General features: G+C 49.4%; 9 protein-coding genes across 9 annotated transcripts; 5 read left to right on the top strand and 4 right to left on the bottom strand.

Annotated features, from left to right (window-relative positions):
- Window positions 1–23: 23 nt before the first annotated feature.
- On the top strand, window positions 24–1,533 carry FSUBG_8882 (oxidase; the record flags this gene model as incomplete). Its single annotated transcript, XM_036687335.1, has 4 exons — window positions 24–264; window positions 315–421; window positions 472–1,151; window positions 1,203–1,533. 4 exons carry the CDS (start codon window positions 24–26, stop codon window positions 1,531–1,533), a joined length of 1,359 nt encoding a protein of 452 aa, XP_036535636.1.
- Window positions 1,534–1,850: 317 nt separating this feature from the next.
- FSUBG_8881 (L-lactate dehydrogenase (cytochrome)) lies at window positions 1,851–3,447 on the bottom strand (the record flags this gene model as incomplete). Its single annotated transcript, XM_036687334.1, has 6 exons — window positions 1,851–2,828; window positions 2,882–2,943; window positions 2,995–3,163; window positions 3,211–3,248; window positions 3,301–3,312; window positions 3,378–3,447. 6 exons carry the CDS (start codon window positions 3,445–3,447, stop codon window positions 1,851–1,853), a joined length of 1,329 nt encoding a protein of 442 aa, XP_036535635.1.
- Window positions 3,448–4,257: 810 nt separating this feature from the next.
- FSUBG_8880 (hydrophobin) lies at window positions 4,258–5,741 on the top strand (the record flags this gene model as incomplete). Its single annotated transcript, XM_036687333.1, has 4 exons — window positions 4,258–5,189; window positions 5,247–5,275; window positions 5,323–5,544; window positions 5,605–5,741. The coding sequence occupies 4 exons, from the start codon at window positions 4,258–4,260 to the stop codon at window positions 5,739–5,741; spliced, it is 1,320 nt and encodes a 439-aa protein (XP_036535634.1).
- Window positions 5,742–6,472: 731 nt separating this feature from the next.
- Window positions 6,473–8,071, top strand: FSUBG_8879 (autophagy (Atg22); the record flags this gene model as incomplete). The annotated part of the gene is made up of 1 exon (XM_036687331.1): window positions 6,473–8,071. One exon carries the CDS (start codon window positions 6,473–6,475, stop codon window positions 8,069–8,071), a length of 1,599 nt encoding a protein of 532 aa, XP_036535633.1.
- A 78-nt stretch (window positions 8,072–8,149) lies between these two features.
- Window positions 8,150–9,510, bottom strand: FSUBG_8878 (dehydrogenase s; the record flags this gene model as incomplete). Its single annotated transcript, XM_036687330.1, has 2 exons — window positions 8,150–8,961; window positions 9,015–9,510. The coding sequence occupies 2 exons, from the start codon at window positions 9,508–9,510 to the stop codon at window positions 8,150–8,152; spliced, it is 1,308 nt and encodes a 435-aa protein (XP_036535632.1).
- A 270-nt stretch (window positions 9,511–9,780) lies between these two features.
- On the bottom strand, window positions 9,781–11,818 carry FSUBG_8877 (transcriptional activator Mut3p; the record flags this gene model as incomplete). Its single annotated transcript, XM_036687329.1, has 6 exons — window positions 9,781–10,075; window positions 10,126–10,341; window positions 10,652–10,722; window positions 10,779–11,493; window positions 11,549–11,729; window positions 11,785–11,818. The coding sequence occupies 6 exons, from the start codon at window positions 11,816–11,818 to the stop codon at window positions 9,781–9,783; spliced, it is 1,512 nt and encodes a 503-aa protein (XP_036535631.1).
- A 772-nt stretch (window positions 11,819–12,590) lies between these two features.
- On the top strand, window positions 12,591–13,817 carry FSUBG_8876 (glycine d-amino acid oxidase (deaminating); the record flags this gene model as incomplete). The annotated part of the gene is made up of 1 exon (XM_036687328.1): window positions 12,591–13,817. One exon carries the CDS (start codon window positions 12,591–12,593, stop codon window positions 13,815–13,817), a length of 1,227 nt encoding a protein of 408 aa, XP_036535630.1.
- A 683-nt stretch (window positions 13,818–14,500) lies between these two features.
- FSUBG_8875 (nucleoside-diphosphate-sugar epimerase) lies at window positions 14,501–17,831 on the top strand (the record flags this gene model as incomplete). The annotated part of the gene is made up of 9 exons (XM_036687327.1): window positions 14,501–14,517; window positions 14,574–14,779; window positions 14,834–15,384; window positions 15,449–15,704; window positions 16,350–17,038; window positions 17,090–17,198; window positions 17,250–17,599; window positions 17,652–17,752; window positions 17,804–17,831. 9 exons carry the CDS (start codon window positions 14,501–14,503, stop codon window positions 17,829–17,831), a joined length of 2,307 nt encoding a protein of 768 aa, XP_036535629.1.
- Window positions 17,832–17,987: 156 nt separating this feature from the next.
- Window positions 17,988–19,369, bottom strand: FSUBG_8874 (salicylate hydroxylase; the record flags this gene model as incomplete). The annotated part of the gene is made up of 3 exons (XM_036687326.1): window positions 17,988–18,401; window positions 18,451–18,657; window positions 18,707–19,369. The coding sequence occupies 3 exons, from the start codon at window positions 19,367–19,369 to the stop codon at window positions 17,988–17,990; spliced, it is 1,284 nt and encodes a 427-aa protein (XP_036535628.1).
- Window positions 19,370–19,393: the final 24 nt, after the last annotated feature.

The raw sequence follows: 19,393 nt of genomic DNA, 5'->3' as shown, positions 1-19,393 counted from the left end.
TTGTATTTGCTGAAGTTGATAATATGAAACCCTTTACTCTTGCGACTCTGGCTACGGCCTTGCTTTCCAACCAAGCGTCCGCTCTGCCTAAGCTGAAAGCCGACACGCCCATTCCTCTCAATGCTTTCAAGTTCGGTGCTCGTGGTGCCAAGAATCCTCATCTTGGTATTGATCCTGAGTTGATTCGCAAGTACGCCTCTCAGGCCCCTCCTAACCTGGGCAAGAGGGTTATCGACTTTGACCCCAAGGAGCAGCTCGTTGATGGTTAGTCTTCAAACGAGAATGTCACAGTATTCCAGCTCACAATTTTCCAGTTCACGGCGAGCACGAGTTCAACCCACCCGACTTTGAGGCTGGTGATATCCGAGGACTTTGCCCAGGATTGAACACTCTTGCTAACCATGGTTACCTTCCTCATAACGTAAGTTTCCACACTTATCTATAGACAGCAAGTTATTGATCCTTTGGTAGGGTGTTGCCACGTTCACTGAGTATGTCACTGCTGTTGGCAAGGTCTGGGGAATGGCCCCCGACATGTCATCTCTTCTCACCACCTTGGGTGTTGTTCTCGGCGGTAACCTCGTCGCTGTCTCTCAGGGAGGATGGTCCAAGTACATGAACAACAATCTCCTTGGTCTCTTCGGAACTCCCCGTGGTCTTGACGGTACTCACCCCTTCTTCGAGGTAGACGGCAGCCCTACTCGCGGTGATATCTACGACCCCATTGGCAACAACAACGACATGAACATGACCTACTTCATGGAGCTCTACAACCTACAGAAGGACGCCGAGAACCCCAACTATAGCATTGATGTTCTATACGAGCACAATAAGAACCGTTGGTACCAGACCATTGGTTTCAACCCCTACGCTTGGTTCGGCCCTGCTAGCGGCTGGCTTGTTCGTGCCAGCCCTTACTCTTTCACCGCCCGTCTCGTTGCCAACCGCTCCGCTGAGCACCCAGACGCTGGTATTCTCAACAAGGAATGCCTTAAGTCATTTTTCTCTGTTTATGGACCTGAGGAGAACATGACCTATGTCGTTGGCCACGAGCGTATCCCCGAGAACTTCTACCGCCGCCGCTACACTGACTATGGTATTGCTGCCAACGCTCTCGACATTGTTACTCACAGTCACCCTGAGGTTCTTAGGTAAGTCATCTCATGGTACGCTACTTGTGAGTCTCAACTAACATCTATCAGCATTGGCGGTAACACCAATGGTGTCAACACCTTTGTCGGAATCGACATCCACGACCTTGCTGGTGGTGTGCTTAACGGAAAGAACCTCCTCGAGGGCAACAACCTCGTCTGCTTTGCTCTCAACGCTATTAGGACCGTCTCTCCCAACGCCCTCTCATCTCTCTTCGCCACTTTGTCCACTGTAACTGATGTTCTCTTCGCTGCTCTGGAGCCCATCATGGGAGCCATGGACTGCCCAGTGTACAAGGACTTGAGTGTCAACGGAACAAACTGGCTCGACTACAACAAAAAGATGTATCCTGGGTTCAAGAAGGCTGGTGGCGGCTGGTAAAGCTGTGATGGTAGATCTGTAGCAAAGGGATGTATTGGATTCGGTATAGAAAGTTTGACTCTGTATATTATTAGATAATGCATATACTATAATCGATGCCTTCCAGGCAATCAAATACATCTTCCAAAATCCCCTTGTCACTCGCGTGCTTTCCGATCACTAGTTCCTACCGAATTGCTTGAACATGTGCTGTAGCTCGCATCAAAGCTTTCGATATTATTCACAGACCAATCGAATCGCCACTTCGAAAGCACCTCATGCTCGCGTCCAATTATAATACCTGATTATAGTACATGATGCCATCAAATGTCAGATGTTTATAGCCTTTCCCGAATATCACCGAGCACCTTGACCAGCCCTGGATGAAGCTGATCAATTGATGTGCACCCAAGCAGTCGCATATTCCTTTCAAGTTCATCTTTGTAAATTCGAATCGCTTTCTCTAGCCCTTTCTGTCCATAGGCAGCCATCGCGTAGAGAAATGGCCGACCAATGCCAACACCTCGAGCCCCAAGACACAAAGCCTTTAAAACATCGGAGCCACGACGAACGCCGCCGTCAATATACACCTCAATTTTGCTCTCAAGGCCTCGTTCTCTTAAGATAGGCATAGCCTCTGCAAGGACCTCAATTGGAGCCTCGGAATAATCAAGTTGTCGTCCACCATGGTTAGAGAGAATCACAGCCTGGACGCCATATTCTGCTGCCTTGATGATGTCTTCAACTCGTTGTACACCTTTGAGGACAATAGGCATGTTAGTGATGCATTGAAACCACGGAATATCATCCCAAGACAGAGTTGAGTTCATTATGAGAGACGGATCCAGCTCCGTTGCTGGTGCATCCTCAAATTCGTCGTCTTCAGATTCACTCTGTTGCGAACGCAGGACCTTTTCGCGGCTTCCAAGATGCGGATTATCGACAGTGATACATAAAGCCTTACAGCCTCGTGCCTCAGCCGCCTCGACAGCCTTCCGTGTCACATTTCGGTCCTTCTTGACATAAATCTGATACCATTGAGTCCGGTTCGGCTCCCTGGCATTCGTGATATCGTCGAGGGGACATGATGAGTATAGTGGTATCATTTGGATGATATCGTGTTTGTTGCTTGCTCTCGTCAACGTCACTTCGCCGTCTGGGTCTCCAATCTTGGCGTGTGCGGTGGCTGTTATGTAGATTGGAGCGGATACATGTGCTCCTAGCATAGTTGTGGAAATATCCACATGCTCAACGTTGACGAGAACCTTTGGCCGGAACCGTATGCGCTGGAATGCTGCGATATTCTCCTTGATGGTCTGTTGCTTATAAGCATCGTGCTAAGAATGATTCGAGCGAAGTGCCAGCTTACAAACTCGTCCTCGGCTCCAGTGGAATAGTAGTTCCAAGAAGATTTCTTCATTGCCTGTTGGGCTGCAGACTCGAAGTCTGATATGCCGACGCATTGTGATAGCCTTGGCTTACTTATCAGAGTCCCTTGACTTTGTTCCAGTTCTTTGGACTCGGTGGTGCCATTCGCGGACATGCCTGCTACGCTAGTATCGATATCACCCAGATGCTTGGATGGCTCCAGCCACTTATCGAGAACGTCATTCGAGTGGATCAGATCGAAGTCTACAGTAGAATCTTTGCCCTAAAATAGTTAATACGGGAGCTGTTTGAAGAGCAAGCAACACATACCGCATTTTTCAGGATCACCTTCTTTCCTCCAGGATGATCTATCGAAGAGTCAGCATGGGTGTAGAGATGCGTCATGAGCGTCATGCGTACTTGGAAGAAAGTCTGTAAGATCGTAGACCTTGTTCTGTAGCTTCATTAGTGGCTGCAGTGCTGATTGAGCGATTTACCTGCATGAATGATGAGCCAACAGGAGTTGGCGTTGTTGTGTTTGGCAACCTCTGCGGGATGCAATGCCATGATGTCGTCGCTGTCTAATTATTCTGAGCATTCACAAATTGACACTTTTCATTGAGTTTGTCATGCGGCTTGTTTGACAATAAATTTGTCAAGGTTAATCCTTAATCCCCATCATGTGCGAGTGGAGACAAGTGGTGCAATGACAGGGCGAGCTGTAGCAAAGTTTGCGCCTTGTGAAACGGCGAACAAAGGCAATGGGAGACACTTAGTAAACCTGTTTCTTTGATACCAAATTTGCGTGGAGGGAGAATTTGGGCAAATTGATCATCGCAAAAATTGAATTCCTCTTAGAATGAGCTGGTGTTTGGTCCCGACATCCAAAGAGGTTGTTTCGTGCCAAACGTCAGCAGGGAAAACTGCCACCTTCATCAAGGTGCCTTCAGAATCTCTCTAAGCTTTCCCCATCATAATCTTGGGTCTTGAATCCTGAGAACAGTTCAACACGTCGGTTAGGCTGGTAGTGGTTAAGGGTAGGATGGTCTCCATTGTCGCCGCGTCGTGCCGAGATACATAGTATAGACAAGTCAGACACCTCGTTTGACGTGGTCTGGACTTAAGAAAGCCTAAATGTATGCATAACCAACTGCTTTCGATTAGCAACGTGGAAATTAGGCCAAGCCGCCAAGCTTACATCTCATTCATCAGCGATTGAAACTATCGACGCGCTAGAGTAACAAAATGATAGCCTCAAATTAAGCGACCAGCTGAATGCCTTTTGGCAGCTGTCTTAAAAAGTGTCCGGGTCCTTCAAAATGTTGTTATTGCCGGAACCACCTTCCAACACACTCGTGGTGATATTCATCTCTCGAAATGCGGTTTCTCGCTTTTACTGGTGTTTGCCTGCCGCTCATTTCAGGCTCGCCGGTCGATATCTCTCTCCCTGAACTATCCCCTCGCCTTGTCACCACCACTGAGCAGCTCTCCTGTGGCGTGGTTGGTCACAAGCCAGACTCTATTCTTACCAGAAGTAGGAAATGTCGCTTGGTCGATTATCAGGAGCTTTGCTCTGCTATTACTGGCTGCAAGAGCTACGCTGAGAGCAGTGCCAAATGTCTTCTGTTCTCTTCCCCTGTCGCTGAAGGATTCCAACAAGACTCGACGTCTCCTTATACACTATATGACCTTGAATGTTCTATGCCCACGTCTTCAGCCACTGAAACTCCACCCGAAGCCACCAACAGCGCTACTACTCGGTTGTCCACCTCAGGCACGGAGGCCGCTGCAACTTCAAATGCGCAGCCCTCGTCAACAGCAGCTACCTTTACGACAGAACTCAGTACAGAATTAGCCTCTGCATCGACTTCTACCTTCAGTGAGCCAATCACCGCTACAACCACTGACCACACAACATATGCAGAGAGCGCGAGTGCTTCAGTGTCCAGCGATGTTACCTCAACGGCAATTGCTCTTGGCTCGAATACTGGAACAACCATTACGGGCGATGAAACAACTACGACTGCAGGCGGGACTACCACGGCTAGTTTAAGTACACCGACCGTGTATATCATCCGTCTGGTGAATCCCGACGAGTCCACCTTTGGCTTTGTGTCTTCTACCATAGACTTCAATCGTTTGTCTGGCCTTAGAGAGAAAGCATTGGAGATTCAGATATCTGCTCCCGAGCCAGATGCCACTTCTCACTTGGATATCGTCCATGCTGAGACATTCGGGGGCCTTACTCGCTTGTGTGCCGTTCAGAGTACCCATAACACAAATGCCGACTTGGGGTCTGACTCGTCGTTGTAAGTGAAGGACTATCTCCAGTCTGCTATCCAAAAGCTCACCAGATCATAAAACAGCTTCAATTACCTTTCTACATGTACTCCCAGTGAGTGAGATCCATAATCCCACTGCACAATGCACTGGATACTCTAGCCGGATCACTAACAGTAAAAGGCCCTCCCGGTAGTGTGCCAGCCTATATTTACCACGCTTGGTCTAACTGGGGTTCACTTCATGGATACACGTTGGCAGCTGAATCAGCTATTGTGAGTCAACACGAAGAACGAAGGCTAGCCAATACTAATGCTACCTCTCAGTGGACCGTTGATCCCGACACTCTGGAAGTCACTGCTTCCTGGATAAATACCGACGGATGTGAGTCAAAATTGTGGTGGAAGAGTGAGAATATTTACGTGCTGACGTTCCCCCTTTTAGCCGCTCCGCCTACTACTCTCTTTGTTCCTGAAACCTCCAACTGGATCGGTTGGACTGGTAGTCTGTCTGCACTGCAGGCTGCCTTTCCAAACCAGCCATATAAACGCATCAAGTTGGTTCTTGAGCCAATTCTGTAGGTGGCTTGAAGTTCGGCGCCGGACGTCCAACAAGAACGGCATTTGGCTATTGAACCGCGTATCAATTTAATTCATAAACGACGTAACCTTCTCTTTCGACCGGCCTTGAAGCGTGTACTTCCTTCTAGAGGGATGTGACATCTTTTCGGAAGCACCTTAGGACGGGCGCGGCGTGGCCGGAAGTTTGTCCAAACAACAAGATGCCTTCACCGATGGATCTTCCCGTAGGATCACTTTGCGCCTGGAATTAAATTTATTGTTGGCTCTAAAACTGAAGTAGAAATGAGAGGCAGAAAGATGTCGGGGACGGGTATCAGTTCGATATGCGGCTGTGACCTCAAGCTCTGGCAGCTCAAGTATTCTGTTCTTTTCACCTACCAGTCCTTAATGCGTCGTCGTTAGATCTGTCTGGAACTGGACCAATCTCGTGGAGACGATTAGGGATCGATTTTTTCTGAGCTTATCTTAGACCACGGAAAAGAACGATAGCAAAAGTCCCTCGATCTCCCCGGGCTAGCGCGATGGAGCGGGCACACGCACCAAATGGGGCGAAAATATCCTGTGTTCGACACTAGCAACGTTTGATCAACCATCTGCCTATCATGTCCACCAAAAACAACGGTTACACGGCATCTCCACGCTTGCGACACGATTAAGTTAAATGCCTCGTGGAGAACTCAATTGAACTCTTGCTCCAACATCTTTTTTCCCCTCACAAACAATATCCAAAGATGGCATCGCAAGCTGATCCCGCGACAACAGAGACCAGGATGTCTAAAGACCTGCATGATGAGACTGCTAAGCAAGATGTCAGCGCAGGTATTATAGTGCCTACGCTGGCAGAGGGCGACATGCCAGAGACAACAAAGAAGGAGATCTGGTCGTGGTACGCGTACTACATCGGTTCAAACGGACTCGCCTTGTTCAATTTTGGCCCGACTGCTTTCCAGAATCTGCTGTCGCAGGCGGCGCCCGAAGATACAGGGCTTCTACCATTTGCGGGTCGCGCACGAGACGTCAACAGCATTGTCCTTCTCGCCAATGGCATATCCTTCGCTATTCAGGCCGTTCTTTTTCTCATTATTGGAGCTTACGCAGATTTCGGAACTGGCCGACGATGGATTCTTCTGGTCTGGTCAATTATCGCCTATGCCATCGGCTTCGCCTGGTTGGGCGTCCACGATCCCAGCAAGTGGCAAACCGGTACAGCTCTTTACATCGTCGGCCTGATAGCATATCAGATGACCTTGACTTATTGGACCGCTGCGTTTCCCTCTCTTGCCAGAAATACTCCGCAGCTGAAAGAAGCTGCCCTTCAGTTCGAGGCTGGAGAAATCACCCAAAGCGAGATGGATCGCAAAGATGAGATGGAGAGGAGCAGGCTCAGCAACGTTGCCTTCTATATCCAGTCTGTTGGCGAAGTGGTAATCCTAGCCATCATCGTGGGCATCATGTTTGGTCTCAAAGTCGATAAGAGTGCCGAAAACAATAACTGGGGACTTTCGGTCCTAATCGCTTTTGCTACTGCATGCTGGCTTGTCCTCTCGATTCCCTGGTTCATATTCGAGAAGAAACGACCAGGAATGAAGGTACCGGATCACTTAAACATGATTACCGTCGGATTTTGGCAGCTCTGGGAGGCCCTCACTCAAATCTGGCAACTCAAGCAGAGCTTGATCTATCTTGTTGGATACTTCCTTCTGGGAGATTCTCTCAACACCACGGTCACTGTTATCGGCACACTTCAGAACCAGGTTGTTAGCTACGAGACTCTCACTTTGACTTACCTGCTCATCGTTGGTATCGTCGCTCAAGCTATCGGCATTGGTGCTTTTTGGCTCATCCAGAAACACTTCAACCTCAGTGTCAAGGCCATGTTCAACGCCGTCATGGTTTTTATCATCCTTCTAGATGGCTGGGGCATGATTGGCAACTGGACCGACAAGTTTGGTTTCAAGAACGTCTGGGAGATTTGGCTGTATCAGGCTTTCTATGGACTGTTCGTCTGTCCTTGGTACAGTTACTCACAGATCATGATCAGCTCCGTCACTCCCCGAGGACACGAATTTCTTTTCTTCTCCCTGTTCAACATCATCGGCAAATCGTCCAGCTTCATAGGGCCTTTCATCAGCAGTGCTATCATCGATGCTACTCCAGGCGGCACCAACAACAGTGCTCCCTTTTACTTCTTGTTTGCTTTGAGCTTGGTCAGTGCTATTGGAATCTGGTCTTTCCTCGATCTTGAGAAGAGTGCGCGAGAACAAGAGTTGTTCATCATTCAAGAGAAAATTCGGATGGGTGAGGAGTCAGAAGCAAGCAATATTGCGTAGATATTATTGGTTTTGTTCGTACCAGCTATAGTAAATTTCGTTTCCTCGTGGTGAAGATTATACTTGAGATTCTCATGTTCATGAACTGGGAACTAATAAAATATCATCTACGTTAATCGCTTGTCCAGTAGCAATAGACCTGTTAGCCGCAATGCCAGTAAGTATCGAAGCAGCACCATCAATATGGCTCGCCGCTCGCATGTACTCATCCGACACTGGTGTTCCAAACAAATCATTCAGCAAAACAGTATCTCCACCTCCATGAGCACCAACACCGTCTTCGACCTTGATCTCTCTTGGCTTCTCGAAGAGAGGTCGAAGCAGAATCCTGCGGCTTTCTAGAGATCCCTCATGTGCCTGGTCACCACCTGAGTTGACGTAGCTATTCTCTACGACCTCAACTTCAAGACGTCCGCCGGTTCCGTTAAAGCTAACACGGAAGCCTTCCCATGGTGCGTATGCTGTAAGTGAGTATGAGAGACTGGCTCCGTTGCGGTACTTGACGAGAACGTTCATCGTGTCTTCAATGCTAATACCATCACCAAAGACGCTCTGGTCGCGGTAGTAAGCATCCTCGTGCTCGGCATCCAGGTACATGGCCTTCAACTGGGGGTTCTCATCGAGATGAAGGGCAAATGGGTCGGTTTTGGCGACGTCGCTGCCATGGGCGCGAGTGTAGAACTTGGTCTCGCCACGCTTCTCCGCGTTCTCTCGGCCGTAAAAGGCGAGGTCGCCTGTAGCAAATACAGTCTGAGGCCTGGTTTGGAGCCAGAAGTTGACAAGGTCGAAGTGATGGGTTGACTTGTGCACCAGAAGACCGCCGCTATTGCGCTTGTCCCGGTGCCAACGGCGGAAGTAGTCGGCTCCGTGGCTGGTGTTCAGCATCCATTCTATAGTCGCGTCAGCTTCCATCATATTGACTATGCCCTGGCCATAGACTCACCAAAGTGGACGCTTGTAACTTTCCCAATGGCTCCAGATCTCAGCAACTCAAAGACTTTCGTATTGTGAGGCGCATATCTGTAGTTGAAAGTGACGCGAACTTTCTGGCCCGTTCTCTCGACTGCTGAGAAGATCTCCTTGCATCTAGGGGCATCAATCGTCATCGGCTTCTCAGTAATCACATTGCACCCTAGTTCGAGAGCTCTAACAATGTAGATGTTATGTGTACGATCCATAGTTGTAATGATGACTTCGTCGGGCTTGGACTCTTTGACCATCTGATCGAAATTGCCGGCGAGATACGTCGGAACCTCGCCATGACCGAGTGACTTCAGCTTGGAGTTCGCATAGTTCATGCGAGTCTGATTTGTGTCGCAAAGAGCTACGATGCATGATGTTTTGCTGTATTCTGTTGCGATGGCTGAGTAGAAGAAGCTGGAGCGGCCGCCGGTGCCAACCACGGCATATCGCTTTCGTGTTGCTTGAGATTCCGCCATGTTGATCTGATATTGAGGCGCAGTGAATTCTAGACCCCCAAAGTGATGAGAAGAGGCACGCGCGGTATTTATCAAGAATGATCAGGATTGGATGGCATGTTCACTTTGGGGGAGGGGGAACATTACTCGGGGTCTCTTCCCCCGAATTGTGGGGCCGTTTGCGGGGGTCATCATCAAGTGACGGTCATGATATTTGAAGGATGGCCCAATACCGCATAGTTATGATGGACCAGGCGATCCTTCTAACTCGTAGTAGAACATGTCGGTTAACTATAGGAACATCAGGTCCGGGTTCGCCCAAGGCTCAGAGAATGCGGCTTCCTGATGATTGAGTGACGAGATATGGGCGAGCCGCTTGACCTGTCCAGAAGCTTTACGATCCAGTTCATGAGCTACCTGGAGCAGAAAAAATGGCTCTTTCGATGCCTTGGCATTCATCGGATCATATTTGTTACCACTTCTCACGATCAAGCTCCAATCCGACACGACGGACGGCTGGTCGGGGAACTCGATGATGTTGACCAGCAAAACGATCAGTCCCGAAAGGTTGCAGCAAGCATGAAGCCTGATTGCCTTATCAGTTTATACGCATGTAACAATCGAAGTTTCACTCACCAGGTTGAATACTCTGTCTCTCTCCCAAATGCCGACAGTTCTAGGCCAAGCCTTGAAAGCTCAACGCAATCAGTCCATGCACTAGGCAATGAACTGATCTCTTTCTGGTTGATCCTACCATCGATGCCATCATCCCCAGTCGGAATCGCAGCGGGTGAGAGGTAACACCGTGCCCTATCGATCCACGTCTCGTCAAAAGCAAAGGTGCCATGGATCCTGAGAGGCATTCAAGGTATCGGTTATACATGTTCATCACAAAGTGAACTGAGACTGTCGAGAAGTCTTGGAAGAGCTTGTCTGATCTTAGGAGCTCTTGTGGCAACGTGCTGCGCCAGTTGGAGAGCAATTGTTCGATTCGAAGCTTGGTTTCTGCCCGTTTCTCTTCGGACAGTCGTTGAGCTGTCCTGCTGTAAAGAAAGCTGTGGACTTTGCCTTGAATTATTGCCAACTCAGACCGAGCACATAAGTAGTTGAACCTAACTCTTCCGGTGCATGACTCTAGTATTCCCATGCCATCGTCTCACACGGTTCCGGAAGTTCGAGATCGGTTTCGGCATCGAATTGGGTGTATGGTGATTTGGCGCGAAGGGCAAGATCCTTTCCTCGTGGGTTAGTTGATGTAGACAGCCAAGCTTTAGGTTTCAAGACCATACCTTGTCCAGAATGTAGGCTATCCAGAAAACTCTGTGTCGTTGTGCCGATTCATCCGGATCGTGGGAGGTTCTCGTGGAAGGCAGTCCCATGCTTTGCGCTGGACGAATGGCACTTCCGATGAGTACTATTGCCAGTTGTGGATTCGTTGTTCCCTGAAACAGTATGAACATGCCAAGCCGAATCTGTAAACCGAGAATATCACCACTCCAGGCCATCAACTCGGTCGTGACAGACTGAACGGTTCTCATACACTGAGCCAGTTTTGGCTCCTCGATCGGTACATCATCTACGATACGATAAGTCATAGCGAGGACGAGGTTGATAGCAGCCCAAGGAATCAACTCCTTTGTTCCAGTTTCTGAGTACCAGTCAACCGTCATCTTCATAAAACATCCTTTATCAAAAAGCGGCATGTAGCGGCCATAGCTTTCGAAGTGTCTCTCCAGTACGGCCGTGACTTCTTGAAGAGGTGGCAGCTCACGCTTTCCTGTTTGAGCCAGAACGGATCCCGTTGGGAACTGTGGTGAAATGCCAAGGCAAGGCAATGTCGTGGCTTCGTTCCACATGTCTGAGGCTTTGTATACCCGGATCTCTGGGAAGTTCTGGAAGTTCAAGGCGGTTACATCGTGAGGTGAGCCTTCGGCGGGTTTCTCGGCAGCTATTTGGTTCAGTCTTGCTTCGATGTGAGCCAAGCGTGACTCGATTGTGTCGTCCCTCAAGAATGACAGTATAGTTGTACGTTGGGCTCACAGAGCGTCCGCATACATACCTTGAAGGGGTCGAAGAAGAGCTGGCTCGGCTTGTCTCACTAGCAGGCGCTCTTCTTCTACTTGTAGTAACCGGGCTTGCGAATTCAGTGATGCTGTAATCCACGCCGTACAACTTGCAGTCTGAACAGGTTGGCTTGGCCAAGTCACATTTGATCTTTCTCGACACGCAAAGATCCCAAGCTAGGAGTTGTCAGCTTTGGGCTACTTGAGCGACGTCTCTCGTTATGTTACATACCCTTGCGCCTCCGCGCATGACTTGCAACCCTCATGCTTGATGACGGATAAGTGAAGACGTGCAGTGGTGTGAAGACGGAAATTAGGTTTCAGTCGATACGCCACTAACGAGTACTCTTAGTAACCTTACCAACTGTTCCTCTTCGGCTCTTTCAGCGCGGTGACTGTAGCTAGGTGACAATTTTAACGAAAGTAGAACGGGTCTATCTAACCGGCACAGAATTGAGTCAAGGGATGGGAATGTGCAGCAAGGGGCAACGCTTTCAACGTCAGTCAACCAACTGTCGTGTCTCCTGTTGAGATGTTTCGCCACAGCGCATCAAACCGGCACTATCAAAAGCAGTTAGCGTCACTTGCCCACGGAACTCCGCGGCCGAGATATTGATGAGCCGCCATCTACCGCGCGCATACCATCGCTTCTGAATGCTATGCAGACCGTTTCATACACTTGAACTGGGGATCACCGCTCTTCCATTATGCAGCTCACCGAAGGAAGATAGGCTGACAAATTAAGGTAAGCCACTCTCTCCATCCGAACAATTGTGCTGCTTCGCGGATACTTACTCGTGGAAACCTTTCAGAGAGATAGCAACGCCGACTCTAAAGCCTCCTCAATGTGAAGCCTCCTTACAAATGCCAGCCTCCATAGTTAAGCGCTATGCTGCAACGAAAGCCAAGGCCAGAAGCGCTTCCCGAGATGATATATAGTCCGAAGAAGCGACCGCTGTTGCTTCTCACTATCAAGTTTCACGACACCGTCACTACCTCCAGCTATAGTCAACTAGCACATCTTGGGATCTTGCGGCCATGGCGACTTCTTCGTTCCCTCGACGTCCTTCTTCAGCCTTCTATGATGTCGCCATCATAGGCGGCGCAACAAGTGGCTCAGCAATCGTCTGGTTTCTCGTGTCGAACCCTGACTTAAAGGGCAAAGTTCCCGTTGTCGAGAAAGACCCATCTCTTGCCTACTCTGCAACTCAGGCCAGCAATAACTGCATGCGTCGGCAATTTGCGACCGATATCAATGTCAAGATTGCCCAACACGCTGCCGAATTTGTCAAAGACTTTCGCAAGAACCTCAAGTGCGAGGATGACGACGGTATCCCGGATATCCCTGTCCGCAACTTCGGCTATCTGTATCTCGCGGATACTTGTGAGTTTGCTGCCGTTCTCGAGGAAGATCAAACGCTTCAGGCTAACTGCGGTGCTGGGACTAAGATGCTGTCGGCGGATGAGATAGCATCCAAGTATCCTTTCTTCGCTCTAGATGGCATCCAGGCAGGCAGTCTCAACACTGTTGACGAGGGTGCCTTTGACGCCCTTGGCATGGTCCATAACCTGCGCAAAAGAGCTCAGCAGCTTGGAGTCGATTACATCAACAATGAAGTTGTTGGGATGACTCGCGTCAACAACAAAGTCACTTCCATTACACTCAAGACTGGGGAAAACATCAGCGTTGGCAACGTTGTTAACGCCGCAGGAACCAGAGCTGCCGAGGTCTCGCGCTTTGCTGGTATAGATCTCCCGATTGAGGCTCGTCCCAGATACACATACATCTTCTCTGTAGATGAAGCTCTGTCTCAAGATCTCCCGCTCACCATTGATCCTACTGGTGTTCATATGCGATCATATGGAAAGAAGGATTATCTCGTCGGCTGTCCTCCGATCGGTCCTGATGATGCTGTCAACCGCGATGACTTCAGCTACGCGGAGGATGTATGGAACTTGAAGATGCTGCCTGTTCTCGAGAAGCGAGTTCCTCATTTTTCTACCGCAAAGATCACGCACTCGTGGATGGGCCATTACGAGTTCAACACGTTTGACCACAATGCCATCATTGGACCGCAAACTGAAGTCTCCAACCTGTTATTCTGCGTGGGCTTTTCTGGGCATGGAAGTCAACAAGCTCCTGCTTGTGGACGAGGTGTCGCAGAGCTCATCACATACGGAGAGTTTCGCACTCTGGATCTTTCGGCTTTGAGCTATGGACGAATTGCTCGCAACGAGCCTCTGATGGAACGAGACGTCATTTAGATCTTCAGAATAGTCAATCATGAGAACTCTTCATACTCCACTACCTGCCCGTTGCCTTCTTCAGCTCAATTTGTGAGATAATTACTGTGAGAAAGCTAATGAACTGCTTGAGCCACAAAATAACCGGCACAAACAAAATTCCAATATTGTTTGGTACCGTGTCGCAATATACTCTGAGTGATGTACTGTTTGTCGGCTGTAGTGCACGATCAGAGCTCGCGCAGCATGCATTCCCATCTCAAAGACCTGTGTTTCATTTCTCGAGCCTTAACATTGACATATTGGCTATTCCCGGTCCGTGGAATTCCCTGGTGTTCTAGACTTTACCCTGATTAAGGCAGGCCGATGTCGTCATTTGTGTTTGCGATAATAGCCGTCAAGATACGAAGTACGATAATAGCCGCAGCGTCTTTGTAATCCGATTTATTTCAGGGCGTCGGGGACACTTTCCAGTATGGGCAGCCCTGGAATACAGGACGTGCCCCGCCAAACTGCTCCTTCGACATGACGCGAGAATAGCCGTTTGTCGCAAGGGCTGCTTATGAAGCAATCCAGTTGCGATAAAACTTCTAGTTTCACATGCTGAACATTGTCGCAGGCAGTTAAATATGCAAACTTGTCCTCTCCAAAAGTGACAAACACCAAACATCAATCACAGGCTTCTACCTCGACAAACAAAAACGATGACCAAGATCTTCCTGTTGGTTCAACCCCGCACCCACTGTAACTTTAGCTGACCCGCTGGAAACAAAACAGTACCGGCGCTACAGGCTACATTGGCGGTGATGTCCTTCACACGCTGTTGAAGTCGCACCCCGAATACAAAGTTCGAGCCCTGGTTCGTGATGCTTCCAAGGGAGCGGCCATAACCAAGAGCTATAGCCAAGTGCAGCTCGTTACTGGCGGACTTGACGACGCCGATGTTATTGCACAGGAAGCCCAGGATGCTGACGTCGTGCTCCGTACGTTCCATCCTTGTCCCCAATGTCAAGGGATTGTACTGACTCAGTCTCCAGATCTCGCTGCCACCGGCCACTTGAAGAGTGTCCAGACTATCTACGAAACCCTCTCGAAAAGGCCTGATAGCGCGAGGCTCCCATACTACATCCAAATCTCAGGCGCCAGCGCATTGGCGGCTGGCGAGCTCGCTGACAAGTCGCGAGTCTTTGGCACAGGCAGTGATTTCATCTACAACGATCTCACTGGTATCGACTCAATCAAGTCGCTCATTAAGCAATACCCGAGCCGCGCAGTAGACAACTACATCTTCTCCGTTTCGGAGCAAAACTCGAATGTGAAGACAGCGCTTGTTGTTCCTCCCATTATTTACGGCCAAGGTCGTGGTCCCGGCAATCAGCGCAGCATGCAAATTCCCGGGCTCGCCAAAGCGACATTGGAGCGCAAGAAGGGTCTGCAGGTTGGCTCTGGTGAAAGTCGATGGGGGAACATTCACATCGCCGATTTGAGCCGCATCTTTCTCAGCTTGGTCGAGAAGGCGGTTGAGGGCAATCAAGATGAAAACATCTGGGGGGCTAATGGCCTCTTTTTCACTGGTGCTGGAGAATTGGTGGGTTTTGCATCCATCGTCAAAGTGAGCGACATTACATTTTGGTGCTGACAGATTGACACAGTCATTCGCCGAGATCTCACGTCGCATCGCAGTCGCTGCAAATGACTTCAATCTCATTCCAACCACAGAAGTCGACAATCTCGCCGCAAAGGAAATAGACGGCATCATTCCCCACGGGTCTGTCCTGTTGGGAACAAATGCGCGCGCCGGAGCTGATCGGGCTCGAAAGGTCCTCGGCTGGGAACCAGAGCATGAAAGCTTGGAAGAGCACATCCCAACCACAGTAATTCAGGAGGCCGAGGCACTTGGTATTAAGGGTAAGAATCCGAGATCCAAGCTTTGAATACAAATAATAATGTTGAGCCGAAATAGTCGAGCAATGGAGGCACTGAGCGCTATGACATGGAATGCTGCAATAGCGGGGTGAAGCATCGCTACGAGGTCGCAATGAAGTGAGCGCGCGGTTTGTGAGAGCGAGCGAATGAATATATTGAAGTTCCAATTTGATAACTCAGTGGCTCTCCTAGATGCCCTGGCATTCTTTTGGTATGTGAGGAAAAGCCAGAGCAACCTTGTGAATTGACTGAGCCATAGTAGTTCCAGGTGATTGCAACTGCACAAAGCAATACTCATAGGTATAGATCTAGCGTATGTAAATACTGTCAGACAGTAGAGATTAGTCACAGTATGATACTCTGAAGCCGTCTCTATTTGCGTCCGTCATTCTCGCCTCGTCGTCCGGGATTTCGTACCTCGACGCGACGCATCTAGGGTAAGCATTTTGACGCGTCGAGATGTAAACACCAAACTTGCTTTTTTGTTGCTACGAGTGACGTATCCCAGGCCAGGGCTCAAATTTAAGTTCCACTATCATAAAACGGCGAGCCCCTGAGAATCTAAGGCAGTGACGTAAGTTCGCGTTATCACCATCTCTCAATTCAATCCAAAATGCCCCCCAAAAGATCAGGCAACGGAACCAGGTGAGAGCTCTCAGGCTCCCAAGGGTTCGCGCAAGCGTCACATTCCTCGGGGCCCAAAGGGAGAGGCCATGATGCCCCAAATCATGCCTCGTGAGTGTGCAGAGTCCAAAGCCATAGAAGCGATTCCCATGCCTACACGGTGGATCGCTGGCATTGAAGCTACTCCTGGTCGCGAGATGACTCTGGGTAGTCGCAAGTGGTGGGACGATCACGGTCCTTGGCTCGATGCTCATAAGAAAGCTCTTAAGCTCTCTGCTTCAAGGTGGAAGATGAGAGATGAGGCTATGAAGCAAGATGATACTGTTCCTGATGACGAAGGCACCGATGATTGGGATTTCATTTGCGTGCCCATTCCTCGGATTGAACGTGGCAGTGATGACGACGACGATGACGAGGATGAGGATGAGGATGAGGATGAGGACGAGGAAGATGATGACGAGGAAGAAGGACAAGATAAGACTGGAAACAATGCTGAGGAGGATAAGGGTAAGAAGCCTTATGACAAGCTTGCATCACTTCACCCAGAGTGGCCTTGGTTCTTCACCATGCGCGCTGTTGATCGTCACATGTGGTGGGAGCAGGAATGTCTCAAGCGCAGCCCAGATGACTTTGACTTGCACATCTACAACGACTTTGGTCCCTACGGAGCACTTGAGGTATTGGAGAATATTGTGAGTACCTTTTATGTGCACGATCCGTTGAAGCTTGACTGACTGGTACAGATTGCCCAGTTCAACCTTGTCTTCAAGCCAAAGTCCACCTATCGCGATTTCTGGCCTGAAGTCGAAGGACTTGCCATGATTCTTCGCGGCGGCCTGCTCGAATACGCCAGTAAGTTCAGGTTCCATCCCATAGAAGGATTGTCTTTGCTGACACACCCAGTGATTGACGACGGGGCAAGAGCTCAAGTTACTTGCGAGGTTGTAGGCGCCCTCATCCTCGCTACCATCGAGGCCTTGAAGAAGCAAGACGTCTTCACGCCCGACTCAGAGATCCGCAACCTTGGCCTCGTTCTTTTCATGTTTATCCGATGGGGCCGCGAGCAGTCAGATTATGGTATCGACGAAGAGAACTGGTCTTGGATCTACAAGATCATTGACCTTGCCGAGGAAGCCGGTATCAGACTTACCGCACCGCATAACTTTGAGAAGGATTATGAGGATATCAAAGATCACCGAGATGAATGGGCTCAGCAAATGGGCAAGTGGAACAACGTGAAATGGAATTATAAAGTAAGCTTTCCCTCTCTTACCTTTGAGAATGACAAAATTGACTGGTTTCCAGCTCAGAGACTTCAAGGACGATAAGGGGTCTACCAAGCTCGGAGGGCACCAGTTTGATATTACCAGAATGAGCAAGGCTGAGAGAGATCAACATTCAATCAGGTAAGTACCCCACCGACAAAGTTATGCCCAGTTTGTTAACCCTTTGTGCAGTGGCGGAGGCGAATACTTTTTCATGTGATGATCTGTTTGTTGTGCAAACAAAGATATCCGGGGAAACCTGGGCATGGACCGGGGAAAAGCTTACGGATTTTTTTTGGTGAATGCATAGTAATTATCAGACTGGATGCGACCATTGTCCGTTGTGTAAGATTATTTGGATTTGAGAGGTATTTGTCTAAGCTCGTTTCTTGTTCAGCAACTCCCTGGCCATCTCGCATGATTTCGCAAGCTCGATGTTAGAAATCACGCCAATTCGCTCGTTGATCTCCTGCTCAATCTTGGGAATATCCTTTCCAACACCTTCCGCCCTCCACTCATACGCATTACCAACAAACCTACTGCTATCGACAAGCCATTGGCCCCTCTCTCTCCTCGACTCATCATACGCAGCAAATGCAGCCTCAATATCAGACAGATTTTGTACACGCTCATCGGCGAGAATCTCTGCCATAACTGCGCTATCTTCTATACAGAAACCAGCTCCGGCACCGTGGTGGGGACTTGTGGCGTGGGCAGCGTCGCCGAGGATAGCTATTCTGCCTTTATAAAATGATGGGACGGGGTTGTCACCAAGGTCGAAGATGGCCCACTGCGAATATCAGTATTTGATCGGCGTGGATGCTGAATGATGGACATACCACACTAAGAGTCTCTTCTGTTAGCTTCAAAAGGTTTGTCACGGTGCTGTTGTAACCCTTGAAGTCATCCAAAGCATCCTGACGGTGCGCTGTCTTGGTGAGCCTTGTAGGATCACTCCACTCATTCGGATCTGTGCGGAACGCGACAACGTTGAGCTTCTCGCCATGGTTGACTTGGAAGGTCAAGACATGGCCATCTTGCCCCATCTGAGTTGTCAATATCATGCTCGGTATCGCAGACGGGCCATCAACTTACGTGCATGCATGCATTTCGGGCTCTCTCCTCACCGACAGCCTCAATGGCCTTGTCCATGGGGATGAGACCACGATAAGCATACTTATGAGAGTAGCGAGGTCTTGCACATGGGTGATTCTCTCCAAAAAGGATCCTTCGGACGCGAGATCCGATGCCATCACAACCAATCAGAGCATCGGCAAACGCCGTTGTGCCATCGGAAAAGCTCATGCGAACCTTGCCATTGGGCTCCTCCACTGCATTATCAATGTGCTTGTTAAACTGCACCTTGTCTGAAGGCAGAAGGTGAATAAGCTCGTTGAGGAATTGAGCTCTGTGAACACCGTTCTGGCCGAGAGGAGTCTTGATGCTGAAAGCCACCTTGTCATCCTCGGTGGTGCCGTCTAGGAAGTCAAACCAGGTCTTGCGCTTAGACTCCCAGCCATTCCAGGTGCAGACTTTGAGAAAAGCATCGTGTACACCAGGATGGCACATCTTCATCGCTTGAACGGCATTGGGGGTGAATGAGACACCTGCGCCGATTTCATGGAAGTTATCGGCTCGCTCATAGAGCATAACAGGCACATTGCGATGGTGAAGGGCGATAGCCAGAGTCAGACCGGCAATGCCACCGCCGACAATGGCTATGTCGAATGGCTTCGTGGTGTTTGACGAGATAGCCATATTGATTAATAAAGGATGATTATA

Source organism: Fusarium subglutinans (assembly GCF_013396075.1).
Source record: "Fusarium subglutinans strain NRRL 66333 chromosome Unknown NRRL66333_c0000126, whole genome shotgun sequence".
Classification (NCBI taxonomy): Eukaryota; Fungi; Ascomycota; class Sordariomycetes; order Hypocreales; family Nectriaceae; genus Fusarium; species Fusarium subglutinans.
The sequence above is the reverse complement of the archived record's forward strand: the minus strand, read 5'-3'. Positions and strand labels throughout refer to the sequence as shown.